The 18,180-nt window shown below is 36.8% G+C and overlaps 1 protein-coding gene and 1 long non-coding RNA gene across 3 annotated transcripts; one reads left to right on the top strand and one right to left on the bottom strand.

Moving 5' to 3' along the window:
- Positions 1–1,709: 1,709 nt before the first annotated feature.
- On the top strand, positions 1,710–5,766 carry LOC128622831 (uncharacterized). Of its 2 annotated transcripts, XR_008388451.1 has the most exons (5): positions 1,710–2,115; positions 2,191–2,392; positions 2,479–2,546; positions 2,968–3,014; positions 5,445–5,766. It is a non-coding gene; the product is annotated as an uncharacterized LOC128622831 (long non-coding RNA). The 2 variants fall into 2 exon arrangements; XR_008388450.1 differs by having other exon boundaries at positions 1,710–2,392.
- Positions 5,767–8,767: 3,001 nt separating this feature from the next.
- On the bottom strand, positions 8,768–17,898 carry LOC128622558 (complement factor B). Its single transcript, XM_053649170.1, has 18 exons — positions 17,776–17,898; positions 16,670–16,870; positions 16,397–16,582; positions 16,113–16,286; positions 15,907–15,993; positions 15,664–15,797; positions 15,085–15,232; positions 14,330–14,461; positions 14,126–14,206; positions 13,683–13,820; positions 13,412–13,521; positions 12,838–12,964; positions 12,263–12,410; positions 11,907–11,983; positions 11,565–11,671; positions 10,139–10,271; positions 9,851–9,897; positions 8,768–9,710 (listed from the first exon to the last, which is right to left on the bottom strand). Exons 1-18 carry the CDS (start codon positions 17,840–17,842, stop codon positions 9,558–9,560), a joined length of 2,250 nt encoding a protein of 749 aa, XP_053505145.1. The 5' UTR covers positions 17,843–17,898; the 3' UTR covers positions 8,768–9,557.
- Between the last annotated feature and the right edge of the window lie 282 nt (positions 17,899–18,180).

The raw sequence follows: 18,180 nt of genomic DNA, 5'->3' as shown, positions 1-18,180 counted from the left end.
TCAGTTCTTCGCATTTCTTGAGAGTCATACTGTGGGGTGCTGTTTAGCGATTTTGTTTGCATTATTTTTAGAACGGTATTGTTTATTACTTGTCTATACAATTCTATTATTGAATGAAGGAATTAGGCAGGAAGAGATCCCAACTCTGCACTTATTATGAAGTCCATAACCCCAAATAATGTAATGCAATATAATAGTTTAAATTGTCACTGCCATTGAAGGACTGTAATTGATTCATTATGAAAAATAAGACTGTGATTGCAAAGGCTACAAAACACTCAGACACTGCAGTTAATAATCAAAACATTGATTATTAACATTGCAGTTTGGTTGTACAGGTGCATTGATTGGTTTGTCCTCAGCACCTGGTGTGTAAGAAATGAAACACTTTAGGGCATGCTGTAATAGGAACATTACTGTTACTGCCTCAAAGTTGATCCTTTTCCTATACTAGCACAGTGTTTTAAACTAGTGTTTTATTTGTCTTATACCAGTTTGCCATGACATGCGTGTGGTGGCTTAGAGGTTAGCATGTTCACCTCACATCTCCAATTTTGGGGGTTCGATTACCACCCATGGGGAGGAAACCAGAGTACCCGGAGGAAACCCTCGCACCTCCGGGATTGGGGATTCGAATCCTGCCGCTGCCCCGTGTGCACGCCGTTTGCATGGTCTCCCTGTGCTGTGGGGGTTTCCTCCTGGTACTCTGGTTTCCTCCCCATAGGTGATAATCGAACCCCCAAAATTGGAGGTGTGAGGCGAACGTGCTAACTTCTAAGCCACTGTGTGATTAATATGGTTCAGCTGGCAAGAATTCTTTTAACCTTAACTGATGCAGTGTGTAGCTTCTCGTTTCTTTAACAACCGTGTTGGAAGACGTATCCCATGGTCATGGAAAAGATGTTACTGTGTTTCAGTAGAGGCAAATAATTGGCCTGCATCAAGCAAAGAAAACAACTAAGGGGGTTGCTGAAATCACTGGAATTGGATTAAGAACTGTCCGTTATTAAAACCTGGAAGGAGAGTGGTGAACTATCAACTTTGAGGAAGAAATGCGGTTGGAAAAATGAATGTTCACACTTGGTGGTCACATCGTAAAATATCAACAGAAGAACTCATGGCTATGTTTAATCATGAAAGTAAGAGTATTTCCACACGCACAATGTGACAAGAACTTACAAGATTGGGACTAAACAGCTGTGTGGCCTAATCAGTGTGAGGGTAATCAGATAAAAGCGACTTCACATTGCTAGGGAGCATAAAGATTGGACTGTGGAGCAATGGAAAAAGTCATGTGGTCCAGTTCAGATTTACCCTATTACAAAGCTATAGGTGCGTCAGGGTAAAAAGGGAAGCACATGAAGCGATGTACCCGTCATGCATAGTGCCTACTGTACAAGCCTCTGGAGGAAGTGTTATGATCTGGGGTAGCTTCAGTTGGTCAGGTCTAGTCTCAGCAACGTTATACGGCAATAAAATGAAGTCAGCAGAGTACCTGAATGGACTGAATGACCAGGTTATCCAATAAATGGATTTTTTTTCTTCCCTGAAAGCACAGGCATACTCCAGGATGACAATGCCAAGACTCATTGGGCTCAAATTGTGAAAGAGTGGTTCAGGGAACATGACGAATAATTTTCACTCATGAATTGGCCACCACAGCATCCTGACATTAACCCCACTGAAAATCTTTGGGTTGTGCTGGAGAAGTCTTTACAGCGTGGTTCCACTCTGCAGTCCTCAATACAAAATCTCGGCCAAAAATGTATGCTCTGGATGGAAATAAATGTTGTCACATTGCACAAGGTTGTCGAAACAATGCCATGATGAATGCACGATGTAATCAAAGCTAAAGGTGGTGCAACACAATTGTGTGTGTGCAACTTTTTTTGGCCAGGCAGTGTATTTTTCTGAAATAAAATTACTTAAAGTACATCTTGACTCATCAAGAAACATGTGTAGTGGGGTGTGTGTCGTGGTTAAAACGTCACCCTTATTAACTACGTGGCCAATGGGCTCGCTCCCTACCACAGTATATAAATGGTCGTTGAGGCTTCTCACAATGCGTCATGGTCGAAAACCCGTCCCTTCCTTTCGTTGCTATGGGCTACAGAGGTATGTGGTTTTAGCGGTGTTCCTTAGCTGTGTGATGCTAGCGTTGTCTGTTTACCATGCGCTTTATTTGTTTAGTGTGACGTTGGGCTACTGAGACTGTGTGCAGGTGTGATGTGCTGCTCACAATCAGTGCGCTGTGACGTCAAGGCTCCCAGCTGTGTAGCATGGTAATTTAACGTAGCTCCGGTCGGAGCGCCAGCTGTCGTCGTCACAACTATTAAGGACGCTATCATGACTTTCGTATGTACCATTGTGAGTATCATGTCATCGGATCACGGTAGGTAAATCGTTTAGTTCTGTTATTTGAGCTAAACTATCTTGCATGATTTCCAAATTGAGGTTGTAACACCTGTTTGTTCTTAGGTCCTCGATTTTGCATGCGTTAAGGCGGGCTGTGAGACCTGCGTGAAGTTGCCCCCCCAACGCAAAACGTCAGCAAAATCTTCTCAATCGTTTGTGCTGCTTTTGTTTTTAAAATATTAGGCACTTAATTATGGTGCGGTGACGTCACCAGCCCCACACATGCTCCAAGTTCACTCCAAATAGGCTCGTTTGTGCTGCTTCGGATTTGGAGGTATTAAAAGAATATTTATAGGTCATTCTGGGGCCACCCCCCCCCCCCCCCGTTTATAAAATATTAGGCATTAAGTTCTATGCGCCTACGTCACCAGCCACACACGTGCTCCAAATTAACCCAGAAATGGTTTCAATCGTTTGTGCCGGTTTTTGCCGACTGTCTTCTATTTTAACAATACAGTTGAAGTAACAAGGTAAAATCCAAACGACAATTCACATTAAATAGTCGCATTCACGTAATTGCTACCTATCCACTGTGCGTTTTCAACTTTTAAGGGACACAGCGGATCACAGGATGTGTGAAATGTAACACGAACCCCAAGGTAAGTGTTTACTTGTTACTGTATGTTATGAGAATAAGTTGTATTAACACTGTCACGAATAAATATACACACCATAACCTGTTTGCTGTAGCTGTTTATACATACATAGGCTGTGTATTTTTATATATATTGTGTATGTGGAAATGTAATGACTTAAATGACCCAATAAATTAAGGGAGGAAGTGCATATTATCACCATTACCCATAGCAAGTGACCTGCTCTCCTCACATGTCACCCACTGCCATAGGTCTGTCTGTGTTTGGTCAAATGGATGCACTTCTTCCAGGTCCTCATTCTCTACATCTGGAATGATTACACACCCTTCTGCAATTCAGGCTTTCAGATATTTCTTGCATCTTCTTGATATAAGGAGGGCTCCGGAGCTATCACTGCCCTCTGCTTTGCTGAGAGCTGCAACGGTAATACTGTGTAGTAGCTCTCTTGCATTGTCTATGGATTGTGACTGGAGAAGCTATGCCATTGACCTCACAAAGAAATCTTTAATGTGATGGGGGTTTCCCAAGCAGTCCCACTGGCAGATCATCTTGATGCAGTGTGCAACATCAACCTGAACAAAGCAAGGTGGCACTTGCTGACACTTTACTGAGTAAGACACCAACACTCATTGTAGGTCTTCAGATCAGGATGAGGGGTAAAAGCCTTGACCAGAGCTCCAAGCAAAGCCAGAGAAAAGTCACTCGCAACCTCTTTTGGAATTAGTGCACCTGCATGTATCCATTCTGTAAGCCAAGGTGTTATTGCATTAACATCGTGTGTCTCTCTGACAGCATTTGCACCACTGGGACACTTGAATTCTCATCCCCTGCCAGAACACCCTGATATAAGAAGATATGGCCAGACATGCCATTTGGTCTCCGTAGTTTCCTCACCACTGAGCCAGTTGCATCAAAACTCACAGTGGGGTTAGACTTCTTTTGATAATGACTTGTACATAAACCTTTGAGTCCAGTAGTGACAGAAGAACTTGTCCAGTCCAATGTCTTTAATGCTACCACTGTGAGGTGCACCTATTTAACATCTGCAGTGACAAAATAGGATCCTTGACACCTAATTCTAAGTCACTTCTCTCTTGCCCTGCTTTGTGCAGGGTGGCAAAATTAGGAAGATGGCTTGGCTCAGGATCTCTAAAATCCATTCGCTTTGTTGCCTCTGATGCCCTCCATACATGGCATTCCATTCTACCCTGACTCAGTTCTTTGGCTATATGCACACGCAAGTTACCAGACATCCGATGCTTTGCATATCCAGTGTGCAAGGAGTCATCAGTGTTCTCAAACAACTGAGCACCATTGGGCTGTTCATTTCGGGCTCTGTCACATTTTATATGAATGTGGCCATGACCTTCCTTACAATTGCCTCTGATTTCTAGGAATTTGTTACTGATGGATAGACCTGGGCTCTTTTAAAGACAAATGTGCAGGGGCTTTTTGCTTCTTCCCAAATGTGGTGATTTATCATGTGTCCAGATGCCAGGCTTCAAAATTGTGTATTCCCTTTTGTTTTAGAGAACTTGTTTTTATATTTAACTGTTTCTGACATGAATTCAATCATTTTCTGAAATGGAACTTGATCAAAAGTCCAGAAGTCTTCTGGTCTTGGGGGGAAGGGACCCTGGCTCAATCAGTGTCATTACTACTGCCACTTGTTTCATGATCACTTTCATAAACAAACCCTAAAGCAGTCCAGATGTTGTCTGTTCAGTTTAACAAAAGTGTGTGTATATAGAGCCTTTGCAGTGATCTTGTTTTCTAGCTGCTCACTAAGCTCTGTCCAGATGCTCTGATTAGGAGTAGCTATGTTGCCATTTTGGACTATGGCCTCTTTTGATGGACAGGACTTTGAAAATTGAATCCCTGTTGACCGCTGCTTTCTTGGGCATCTGGCATAAGCAAAACATAATTACCCACTGAAATAATCCTTGGAGCATGTGTGGGGCTGGTGATGTCACTGTGCCATAACTAAATGTCTAATATTTTAAAAAACAAAAGCAGCACAAATGATTAAGACTATTTGGAGCATGGGGGGGCCTGAGTGATCCCAGAATGACCTTTGAATATTCTTTTAATATCTCCTGAACCACAGCAGCACAAATGAAACTTTTTACACACATTGCTGTTTGGTTCTGCTGCTTGATTCTTAGTGCTTGCCTGCTTGATTGCTGCTGCTTGGTTTTATTTTGTGTTGGTTACTGTCATGGAGATCAGTCTTCTTTCATTCAACTGTGTTGTAATAGTCTTTCAGTTATGCTGATTCTTCTACGTGGTCAGCTTTGGTAAACTTGCTACTTGTAATCAGTAAGTGGGGAGGGTTATCTGTTTTTGACAGTAAGCGTGTTTTTGTTTTATTCTTTTTTTTTTTTTGTTTTGTGTGTTATTGTGGGTTTTATTTTTTTGTTTTTCTCCTTGTAGGAACGGAGTGTTTCCTGGGGGGAGTTCTTTGCTGCACCTTTAGACTTTACTTAATTAAGGGTCGTCATGATTGCTGTTCATTTGCAGTGAACTTTGTGGGTATGATTCTGATTAGTGGGGTGCTTTTCCCTTTTTGTATAGCTGGTGCTGTCATACTAGCCTGCCCTTCATACAGGAAGCCTCAGTCCTCTTATGACTAGTGTTAACTTTCTCTTGTGACTGTTTTATTTGACCAATGCCTGACTGTGTTGGCTGCTTCTTTTAAAATAGTTCTTGGCCAGTCTTTTTAACTTCAAAATAAAATGTATTTTTTATATGGAAACCCATGCCTCTTGCCTGTTCTAAGTGGAACATACTTGCACGTCTTTATTTGGGTTATTTTCCCCATTTTCTCGGGGTGCTGTAGCTGGTATATTTACAAAACGAACGAGCTGCATGGCTACATGTGGTGTAGTTTATTTTCTCAGGGTGGTGTAGTTGGTACAAAATGAAACAAGCCACATTGCTACACACGGATAAATTTTATCTTAATGAAATAACATTGATTAAAGGGTCACGTTTTACTAGGATCAGATGATGAACATTGGCATTTTTATCGGTTCTTACTGAGTTCCCCACTCTTGAAGAATCAACTCAATGTTGGTTGTAGAATTTGTCATGTTTCCTGGAGGCAACATGGTACCATAGAAGTCTTGCTACATGCTAAAAGGATTCAGTATAATTCATAAAACTCCTATGAGCAAACATTTTTGTATGTTGTGGTATTCCATGAGGAACACACTGTGCCTGTAAGACAAAAGTTACAGAAGTTACCAATTATAAGTGGACAGAAGCATATCACAATTTAACTCCAGAGACCCATGTTGTCTTTCTCAGGTTACTGTAAGTGAGGCAACAAACATGAAATATTTCCATGGCAGGAGCCAGCTTATCATAAGACATAACTTACCCTATTTAGTCACTGTTTAACAGAGATCACTGACCAACAACTCAGTGACTTTACTAATTGATTAGCAGCACTGTTTACCCCTCTGTTACAGGACAAAACGGTGAAATGGGTGATCACATCCAAACATTCTATTCCAATTATAGTTGAAAACTGATGCTAGTTATGGGAAAACAAAATTATTGGAAAATAGGTTTCTACTGAGTTTACAGTGGACATGAGTTCTTACTTGTATCTCTGTTCACTACATTGGTCTCCCAAAAACAAAACACCAGTTATCTATCTCTGTGGGGTATTTACATTCTAATACATGTAGCAATCTATAAGTATCCATGTAGGTGACAGAATTAGAACTTGATAATGAGTGATTAACTACACTAGGCTGCATCTTTTTTTTTTTTTTAAATTGAAAAAAGAATTTCTCTCTCTCGCACTCTCTTACACACACATGCATTAACACTAATAAGTTTAAGTAACTACATGAACTCTATTGATTGGATGAAGGTATTTGAAGAACCCTTGAATTGTCACATATAAATTACAGCACAGCTTTTTAGGAAGCTGGGGTCAAAGTGTAAGGGCAGCTGGTACCCCTGGAGCAGATGGGTTAAGGGACTTGCTCAAGGCCCCAGCAGTAGCAGCTTGGCAGTTGTGGGGCTTGAATCCCAACCTCCTGATCAGCAGCCCAAAGCTTTAACCAATGAGCTGCCCTTGTTGAGCCACTCCTGCCCATGTTGAGATACTCCTGCCCTCGTTCAGCCACCTTTGCCCTTGTTGAGATACTCCTGCCCTGGTTGAGCCACTCCTGCCTTTGTTGAAACACCCCTGCCCTTGTTGAGCGATCCCTGCCCTTGGAGGTTGTGACTCAGAATTCAGAAGTCATTTTATTCTTATTATTTATATATATATATATATATATATATATATATATATATATATATATATTATACTATATTATATAGTTATATTACTTTATTATTACTAGTAGTAGTATATGTATTACTATTAAAACCTGAGCTTTTATGCTATCTTAAAAAGGCTCTTTTTAGGAGACTACAGCTGAACCCTGTAAGTACAAAAAATTTGAGTGGCCTGCACAGTGCCCTGACCTCAACCATAATGAACACTTTTGGGATTAACTGGAACACTGACTGCACCCCAGGTGTTCTCGCCTCAGTAATCCTTAAATTGCATCATCATTGTCTATACAATGAACACATTAATATATGTATATTAAAATATGTTTGGTATATTATATGTATTCCAGTACATTGTAATCCATCTTAGTTTTGTTCATTCATTCATCATCTCTAAGCACTTAGGGGTGCGGTGGAGCCGGAGCCTATCCCAGGAACACTGGTTGTGAAGGGGGAGTAGACCCAGGATGGGATGCCAGTCCGTCAGAAGACACAATGCACACACATTCACATGTTCATTACCAGCTAGGGACAATTACTGTAAGTGAAGCCAATCTACCTAATGCTACGCATTTGGGACGTGGTAGGAAACCTAGAGTAAACCCAGGTAGAACATGTGAAACTGTTCATGTGAACCCGAGCTCAAACTGGGGTACAATGCTATACTGTTTCTTTTGTTTGCTTTATAAGAGGAAAATATCTTACGATAGAAAAAACTTTTTTAAAAAAAAACTGGTAAATGGCTGAAGGAAATGATTCGCATAGTTCATACATACGGTTTAGTTTGGAGATTAGTAATACAAGTTTAAAATTCACTTATGCACTCCATTTAGGTCTGATAATCTCTAAATGTGGTTCTCAATATCGGTCTTGGGTACAGTAAGCCAGTGGTTCTTAAAGTGGGGTCCATGAATTAAAAAAAAAAGTTACAGAAAATCACAATTCAAAATGATGTTATTAAGATATCATTTATAATTTAGCTGTTACAGTTATTAAAATGTCTGGCTTTAATTGAATGAGTTTAATTCAAATCTTGATCGATCAAAAATAAATCAGCCTAAATAATATAAATAATGGCAACACTTTAATCTACAGTTAAAGCGTTCTGTGACTGCAAAATGTTTGAGAAACCCTGCATTAGCATTAAGTAATACAGCTTTTTATGTTTTCCTGCTCAAAGGCTTTTCTGGTAATCATCAAGCCCTTTATGAACTGTCTATGAAACTGTTTCCATGATGTGCCTAATCAGGGAAAACCCCATTTTATACAGGGGTCATCAACTGGTAGACTGCTGTCCCCTTTCAGACACAGCAAAGTATAACCAAGGTGGGGATGTATTTGTAATGCTAACTAATTTATCACATTTGTTAGACTGTTCTTTAATTAACAGATTCATAACCAATGTCATACTGTAGGTATACTTAAATTAACATAAATTAATGAGTAACCTGACACATTCGTAATTCAGTAAGTACTTTATTTGGAAATTCAAGTAACTTTTTTAAATGTAGTTTTTATACTGTCTTTGGTCATTGTTTTCTACACTGAAAAAAATAGTAACTAAATTTTCTTGATGTGTACATCAGTCCCACATGAATGAATTGATTTGCTTTAACAGAGTTTGTTTTTGTACAGCCCACATATTTTGATAATGTATATGGTCAAGAAGGGGAGAGCATTCATAGTATTTTATAGACGTTTTTACGTTTTACTTACTTTATTTATTAAAACTGATGACAAGTCAATGAGAAAAATACACTGCTTAAAATAAAATGGAGAGAATTATGTGTTTATTCTCCCAACATTAAGCCGAATAAGTTGTCTCTTCAGAGTTTATGGCGCTAGTCCAAAATGGTAACAGGAAGCACCACTACGAATCAAAACATAACCACTTCAAACTGTCTAATTTACAGCCATAAACTAATTATGGTTATTAAAGGGCAAATGTCGCCATTCAGTCATATTGCTGATCCAGAATTTTGTAAGGATTTCCACAAATTTTAGTTGAATTCCCTTGGTTTAGATGAACACCAGGACAGGGTTAATTTTAATCACTAACTGTTCTACAGTGTTCTATTGGCAAACAGTTTTTCAAATAAGTAATTTAAAAAAATGTTTGAGACGTGACATTAATAAACCTACAAAATTTTATTGTCATACTGTCCTTAATGTTGAATACTTTGATGAGAAAATCTGTAATGGCATTAAGTAGCTGTTAAGTAGATAAACAAAAAGTAGCTAACTAAATGTTTACAGAAAATGTAAATAGTCCCCATCGTCCAGGTATAGTTTAAGGAAGTCTTGCACAATTGGACTGAAGAGGTTTGTGTGGAAGTCTCTGGTATCTTTAGGATCCACATTAGTAGCACATGTATCGTTCAGACCCCAGCTGATGACTCCAACCTGTTTATGATTAATCAATATTGTTATAAAACTTTTCTCTTTTTCCAATTTATATTGCTATTCTGAGCCATTTGCATGTGGACACTTAAATAATAAGCTAGATCAAACAGAAAATTGAAGAGGGGAGATTTAACTCTGACCTGGATCAAACGATTTGTTTCCACAAATGTAGGACCACCAGAGTCACCTGTTGAAAAATGTCATTTAAGTAAGGTCATAATTTGATAAACTGATGTGAATTCATTTTGGAATTTAAAGATACCTTATATTCATGTAAGAAAGTTTCAATGTAATTAATATAAAGGGAACATGAACAAGGATCTTCTGTTGTACACACTAATATATTCCAAGTCCACAGTATATTTCATCTGCATATTGCAAGTTGTCCCTGAGTTGTGTGCTAATAAAAAAAAATCATGGCATATTACCTTTGCAAGTAACATCATCTATGTAATTTTGTGAAGGTCCACCTGTGCACAACATGTTCTCTGTAATCATCTCCTTTGCAGTTTCTGGTTTGATATTAAATATCGTTTTGGTCTGATGAATGCATTCATCTCTCTGAAGAAATGAGGAACCACAACATGACATTAGCAATCTTTTACTGTGTGGTGACATGTAAAAGTCATGATATTTGTGGCAAAATTTGAAACATGAATTAGCTTTGTATACAGTTGAGGCCAAAATGTTAAGTCAATTAGGGTATCTACTTTATTTTCATAATACTTAGTTTAAAAATAATAGCTAAGGGGCAGATTTATTTAAGCTTTTATTTATTTTATCAGATTATCAGTGGGTCAAATATTTACATGCACTTTGTGTTTTTGCAGGCACTGACTTTTAACTGCTTGAAATTGGATCACTTGATGTAGCCTTCCCTGAGCTTCTCACAATTCTTTGCTGGAAGTTTTGCTCATTGCTCCTCAGGTTTTTGGGCCTTCAATATATAAATTTTCTATGGGATTCAGGTCAGGGCTTTGTGATGACCACTCCAGTACTTTCACTTTGTTGTCATTAAGCAGTTTTGTTACAACATTAGAGGAATGCTTAAGATCAATCCTGTGTCTCTGCAGTCCCAAGATTTTTATATTTGCATACAATCGTTGTGGTAACTTCAGTTGTTTGGGAATAGCATTTTCCCATAGTATCAGGAGCAAAAAGTCACTGGCTGTAAATGATCTAGCCCTTAAATACGGTCACATGTGCACTCCCAATTATGACAACTGGTCAATCAGTAGCTTCTAAAAGTCCTTACATAATTTTCTGCCAAACTATTTTAAGAGGCAGTCAACGTGGTGTATGCCAACTGTTGACCGACTGGAATTTTAATAAAGTGAATAAATATACTTTTAAAACTTGCCTGTAAACAAAGTACATGCCCTAATTGATTTGCCAAAATAAATATGATAAAAATAAATGTGTGGATTTGTAAAAAACTGAGATTTAATATCTTTAGCCTAAGTGTAAGTTAATTTTTTACCTCAACTATACAAAATACTGGCCAAAATATGGTGCCTTTCATAATCTTAAGCAACAGCCCCTGGTATATTATTCATATAATATGAGGATTGTTCAAATGTTACAACAAATATTTAAAAGGTTATTTTAAACCAAGAGAATTAAAGATAATCAGCCATATATTTTAAAATGAACAATAAAAAGAACACAAATCTAGAAATGACAACAATAGCTAAAGTGAAAATGTTGGTCAGTGTAATCTTGTAATCACCTGAAAATAAAATGTATAGGCCCACATCCTCTATTACCAAATATCTTCCATTTTTAAAATCTCTTACAGTTAAAATATTACATACCATCTTTGTAAATTTCAGACATACATAACTACATATTTACCTGTTGCCCCTGTCTGATTAGCACAGTCTTTTTTGGCTTTTTGCTATTTTCAACATTATGATCTATGAAATGTGCCGTCACAAGATCACTGTTCAACAGAACTTCCTCTGTAAGAGAACAAATGGAAAATTAAAATTGACCTGCAGTTGCCTAAAGTGATTAAGTGATGTAGTTGAGTGCAATGCCTGTTTACACTTCCATGCATTTTCTTCATAATATACATCATTATATAGACCTGGTTTATTTTTAAACTTTTCTGCCTGTCTCTAAATGTATAATATACAGTATGTACATAAGCAAGAATAGTGGTGCACTGAAAGATTAAAGGGTTTTTTAACTCACTTTGTTTTTCACATGTAACACTGGCAGGCAGTTGTAGAGCCCCATTTGTCTCCTGAGTGCAGGGAATACAGATAGTTCTAGCATACACAGAGAAAAAGGAGTTACGCGAACTGTAGTCTCTTAACCTTAAGAGTTATATTTGATAAAATGCTGTGTATTTTTTTTTACATTTATTTGTAATACTGCGTGCGTCATAGTCTCTCGCATAAGTCTCTGTCATAAGAGTCAGCTGTTAAATTTCTGTAAGTCGATTAAATAAGTTGTTTAGGAGTTGTGTGTTTATTTCTCATCTTCAAGGATTAATGCGTGAAATTGCCTTTATCCAATAAGATGCTGGATTAGCATAAACTCCTCACCTGATGTCAGGACTGACTTTCACACCTTTCTTTAATTCAATGAGAGCCACATCATATTCATAATACTCTGGTATTCCCAGGTTCCTCTTCTTAGTGGTATTGTATTCAGGATGAAGTAAGTACCTCTTCACCGCTAGTAATCCAGTATCTAATCAGAAAAAAAAGAAACAATTACTGAACATTACATAGTTTTTCTATATTCATCCAGTACTCTTGAAAAGCACTATATGTGTGAAAGCCAGGGAAACCCTTAATATGGTATGTTTGCCACTTTCTACAATATATAGTTATGACAACTACAGGCATTCCTGTCCTGAAATATATTCTTTTGCATCTTATCTCAACCACAAGGAAGTTTTAGTATTAAAGTCTAGTCACCCCAAATTATGAAAATGGAGAAAACAATATTTAAAGTTTGCATTCAGTCTGTGGAGCAAAAACATTACAGACATATTATATTTATGCTTTCTTAAAGTTGAGGTGTCAAGCCAAAACCTGATTTGCCAGAATTCAGGTATAGTGACATGTGACAGGTTTTCCCAGACCACCATATACGTGTTAGCTGCGTATGATACCTTTAGCATCGGTTGCCACAAGTCCAATTCTTTCAGGATCATCGTTAAACCTGAAGCAATGGGCAGCAGTTAGAATAAACTTGGGAGAGACTAATGATCCTATACAGTTTGCTGTGCCACCCTCATGCTGTTAAGAACAGAAAAATAAGAATCATGCTTACATTTTTTCAGCTACAATATCATTATAAATGTAGTGATGCCAAGATATAAAAGACTGACAACAAATGAACTGCAAACCATTGATGCTAAGACATTTATGTTTATTATAAGAGAATAATCAGTAATTTGCTGCGGCAAATCAGAACACATCATTAAAAATATCTTGATAGCAGTTATGTGATAGGGGGAGAACTGGCTAATGAGGGGGAATTGGCAGGTGACCATTTTGGGGAGAAAAGGGGTGGTGTGTGTGTGTGTGTGTGTGTGTGTGTGTGTGTGTGTATATATATATGTATGTATGTGTATATATATATATATATATATATATATATATATATATATATATATATATATATATATGTATGTGTATATATATATATACACATACACATACACACACACACACAAATCTTACAGTTATAGATATCTTTATCAGCCAGGGGTATGTGAGGCGCAGGCTTGCTCTACTCTCAGGGTCACTGTAGTCTTTGTAGAGTCCACATAGAGACACACTAGTGCCCTCATCTAAGGAGACACACACATTGAAGCACACTACTTAAAAAACTTAAAAATATAATGACTCTGGATCAAATTCGCAGATAGAAAGAGCTGAGGGGGAAAAAACATCATCATGTACATTTAGCTAATTTCAGATACCAATAAGTAAAAAAAAAAAATTTTAATACCAATCATTTCATCTAATGTCTCTCCAACTTTGTCCATGTCTGGAAGTATGAAAAAGTACTTCTCGTTATTTCTTTTTGTCACCCACTCATCAATTTTCTCTTTCTCAACATCTTGACCAACTCCAAATGCATAAAGATCTGTAACATAATCATGTGTGTATTAGAATACATATATAGAATTTCAATTGCTTATATTTTTATTAAGGTCGCCTATTGATATTTAACCTTAAAAATACATTTAGCTGCCTCTTGGTCCAGGTTACTGCTCATGTATGAAGAACAAGAAGCCAATAGAAAAATTCTACCTTGTGGCCCGAATGAAATAATATCAGGATTGGATATAGCAGGAAAGATCAGAGATGACAAATTTGCTTATTTTGGTCATGTACATATCTTTACTATTAGTATAAATGAATCTTAATAAATATTTATGTTTTACTCACCAAGATATTGCTCCTGATTTTTAACTTTTTGCTTAATTTCGTCAATAACAGGTTTGGGGCTTCCTCCCATATTGGCTATACCTGTATAGATAGTGAAATATGGAGCACTGTAAATAATAATAATATTAATAATAATAATAATAATGAATGTGGACTGTAAGACTGAATGATCATGGAATGTTCTTACAAAGATAGGATAAATACCATCAGTGAACATGATTATGACGTGCTGTGTCATGTCAAAGGCTGTGTCATTTTGCTCCTTCTCAAAACTCATGCTACTTAGTATAGCATCATAAGCTTTGCGAATGTTGGTTCCTGTTTTCTGTCCTTTCGCTGCCGATTTTAAAGAAACATCATATTAAACGAGGATGATACAGTACACAGTTTTCAAGTTGTTGTTTGTTTGTTTTTTTTCAATGAATAAAAAAATCACTTAATGATTAACAAATTACTTACATACTTGCAAAAAATTGGTAACATTTTATTTAGTTATTTGTCTATAGACTGTCATAAAGCAGCCTTCTTAACAACATGTCACATAATGTTTATCTGTCTGTTACAAACAATGTATCAATGAGTCCACATGAACTGAATTTGAAATTGTGATAGGACCAGGGATGAATTGGTACTACACATTAAAAGCTATATACTGGATCATCCAAATAAGGTAAAGAGCAAAGAGACAAGTTAAAAATGTATAGATCATCTACTAAACAACAAGCAACCATAAACTGTTGACATATAGTTAAGGATTTGTTAATAGGCTGGTTTATGACAGTCTACTATTTATATAGAGGATACATTAGTTTGATTATTAAATAATGAATGTAAACTAATTAGAACTATCTACATTTAGTTTAGATTTAGGCTCAGAACAAACTCCATCCAATTAAAGACCATGTATGTGAGACGCATTACACAGATTTTTAGTAATACTTCTCCAGGTCAAAACTCACCATCATATTTATAATCCTCTAGCAATGTAAGAAGGTTCTTTAACCTTGTTTCAGGACCCTTCTTGTAATCAGTAATACTAACAATTTTTGTCACATCTGTGGCAAAAATTAGGAGTTCATAATTTGGATTGACCTCATAATAGCTTATCTGTTGAAAAATAAAAAATATTAAATAAAAGAGCAGTCAAGATCAAACACTGAGGTACAGACATTCAGACCTGGAATGGTCTGATACTGAGCCATACAGTATAAAATGTGACTATTAGTAGATCACAAGGTGCTTTAAAACATAAAATCACAGGCACAGAGTTGATCATTTGAATAATAGGATCTGGGCTTCACAGTTTGCAGACATTTCCTTACCATTTATTATCCAGTTGGAGAGAAGTGATAGAAAATTGCAGCAAAAATATTGGCACAGTAATACTATACTGAGTAAAAAATAAATAATTAATAAAACAAATATTAAAAAATAAACATTGATCTCTTTTCATTATGCACCAATACCATTTAAAAATACTTTTAAATTATACTCTTAACTCCATCTCAATTGTTAAAACCTCTTTTATTCTAATATACCTTTGTTATGAGCTTCTTAATGACCTCCTTTGCTTTATTAAAATCATCTTCATCAATGCTGTCAGAGGCATCCAGGGCAATGTAGATGTCAAGTTTTCCTTCCTGCGTCAAACGTATTTTCTTTCCTTCTTTACCTGAAATTTTAAAAATGAACTTCTATTTATTACTCAGAATAAAACCAAGTTATTTACAGTCACTTACTAAAATGGAAATGAAATTGTGACTTGTGGAGTCTTACTGTACCTGATTCCTCATGCAGGGTTAGAGTAGTCTTTAGAGAACTGCCAAAAGCCTCTGCTACTTCTTCAGGAGTGTCGTACGTAAAATCAGCTAAAATGAAGAAAAGAGGACTATATCCAAATACCACCAAGCTGACATCAGGCAAATGAAACATGATCCCTGTATTACAGTATTTCTATGCTGTAGAACTTTTGAGTGAGAATGCTCACCATAGCACTCCGGCTCTTTCCCTGACCACTGGCCACCATCCTGACACACACGCTCTTTGGAACCTATTAGTTTTAGATTCTTAGCACAGGTGTAGGTAACTTTGTCATCAATGTTGAAAATGTGACCACCTCTGCTGGCACCAGGTGGAGTGCCAGGATCTGGGCAGTGATCAGCTGTGGGTTGGGTATATATTATTACAAGATCTGGTTGTCATTTTCATAATGATTTCATCAGAACTGTATAATGAATTAATTAATTAATAGTGATAAAGCTCATTGCTTACTGTTACGACTACAAATTGGTGTGCCACCACTCCACTTCCCATTGGCCTGACACACACGGGTGGCAGATCCTCGAAATGTGTAATCAGAATGACACCTATAGGTGGTTGTGTCATTCACGTAGTACACTGGTTTATAAGGTTGCACAACTCCATTCTCCAGAACAACTGGATTAGGACATGTGACCTCTGAAAGAGTCAGAAAGATACTAATGCAACTGTGTGTAAAGGACAATTTGGTGAAGGTGGGCTGTTGCAGAATGGATTGTTACTTACTCTTGCATACTGGAAGCTTTGTGCTGGGTATAGGATCCCACTGGCCTCCGTCACATTTACGACTTTTTATAGGATGTGGATAAAAACCCTCTGTGCAGATGTATCTCAGTATACTACCATCATTATGCAACTTGGAGAGGGTGTATCTGCCCCCACTGATACTCAGATTACTGTCAGAGCACTGAGATAAAGACGGAGCACCTACACAGGAACAGACAATTGGGTCTAATAATTGATTGGAAGATACTCAAAAAAAACATATGTGTTTTGATTAATTTTTCTATATGTAAAATTCAGGTTTCGAAAGAGGTTTAATCTGACATAGCTCAACAACAAAGTAAATTTTAGTAAAGATAAGCAGGGCAGTACGGTTTTTATAGACCATTTTACATTTTTGTACTATTCTTTATTATACATTTAGATACTTTTACTTTACTACAATTAAAAGAACTCAACTCTTTTTTTTAACCTCCTTTTATATGTCAACTAGTTTACAAATGATCAATATTTGTAAACTAGTTGCAGTAAATGTAGAGAAAACCATCTATAATTCATTTCTGATTGTAATTTCAGAGTAATTTTTATTATTACTCTGAAATTACATTATTATTATTATTATTACTTATAATGTAGACTGAATATCTCTACTCACTTTAATTTTTAATGTTTAGCTCCTTTAGTGTAAATATTTGTATATGTTATTCCAAGTAAACTTTTGAGTGCTGGACAATAACATTTCCTTAAGTTACAACCCCAATTCCAAAAAAGTTTGGACGCTGTGTAAAATGTAAATACATGTAAATAAAAACAGAATGCAATGATTTGCAAATTTCATAAACCCATATGTTATTCACAGTAGAACATAGAAAACATATCAAATGTTTAAACTGAGTAAATGTACCACTTTAAGAAAAAAATAAGGTAATTTTGAATTTCGTGGCCGCAACACATCTCAAAAAAGTTGGGACGGGGAAACAAAAGGCGGGAAAAGTAAGAGTGTAATATATGATGAATAGAATATATTTGCCCATCTAGAAGGGAATGGGTGTAAACATAAAATAAGCATGAAAACACTCAGATTGTAAAGACAGACTCAATAAACGTACCGTCTAGAAAGGAGCAATGGCTGAAAATCACCAAAAAGAATGAACTCCACAGAAGCACAGACTGCATGTTGCCGTTTCAACCTTACTGTAAATGAGATGAAAAATAAGGAACTAGCAGTAACTAGGAATACTTATAAAGCGAGGCTGGATGAGTCATTTGGAGGGTGGAACAAATACCATATGGTCACTGTTTAACTTTAAGTAAATAAAGAGGGTCGTTGGCCAACAATGTATAAAGTGATCATTAGTATTTTTTCCCCAAATCATGTCAGGAAGCAAAATGCTTTGGAAAGTGGTATGACTGAGGTGCAACACAGCAAATAAAACTTCAATGAAAATAAAAATCTTTCGCAAAATTTGTATTTTATATTACAAGGCAGGGCACTACCCACCAGACCTTCCCTG

The sequence above is a fragment of the Ictalurus furcatus genome, chromosome 18 (genome assembly GCF_023375685.1).
Source record: "Ictalurus furcatus strain D&B chromosome 18, Billie_1.0, whole genome shotgun sequence".
In the NCBI taxonomy this organism is placed as follows: domain Eukaryota; kingdom Metazoa; phylum Chordata; class Actinopteri; order Siluriformes; family Ictaluridae; genus Ictalurus; species Ictalurus furcatus.
This window is presented reverse-complemented; position numbering and strand designations above follow the sequence as displayed.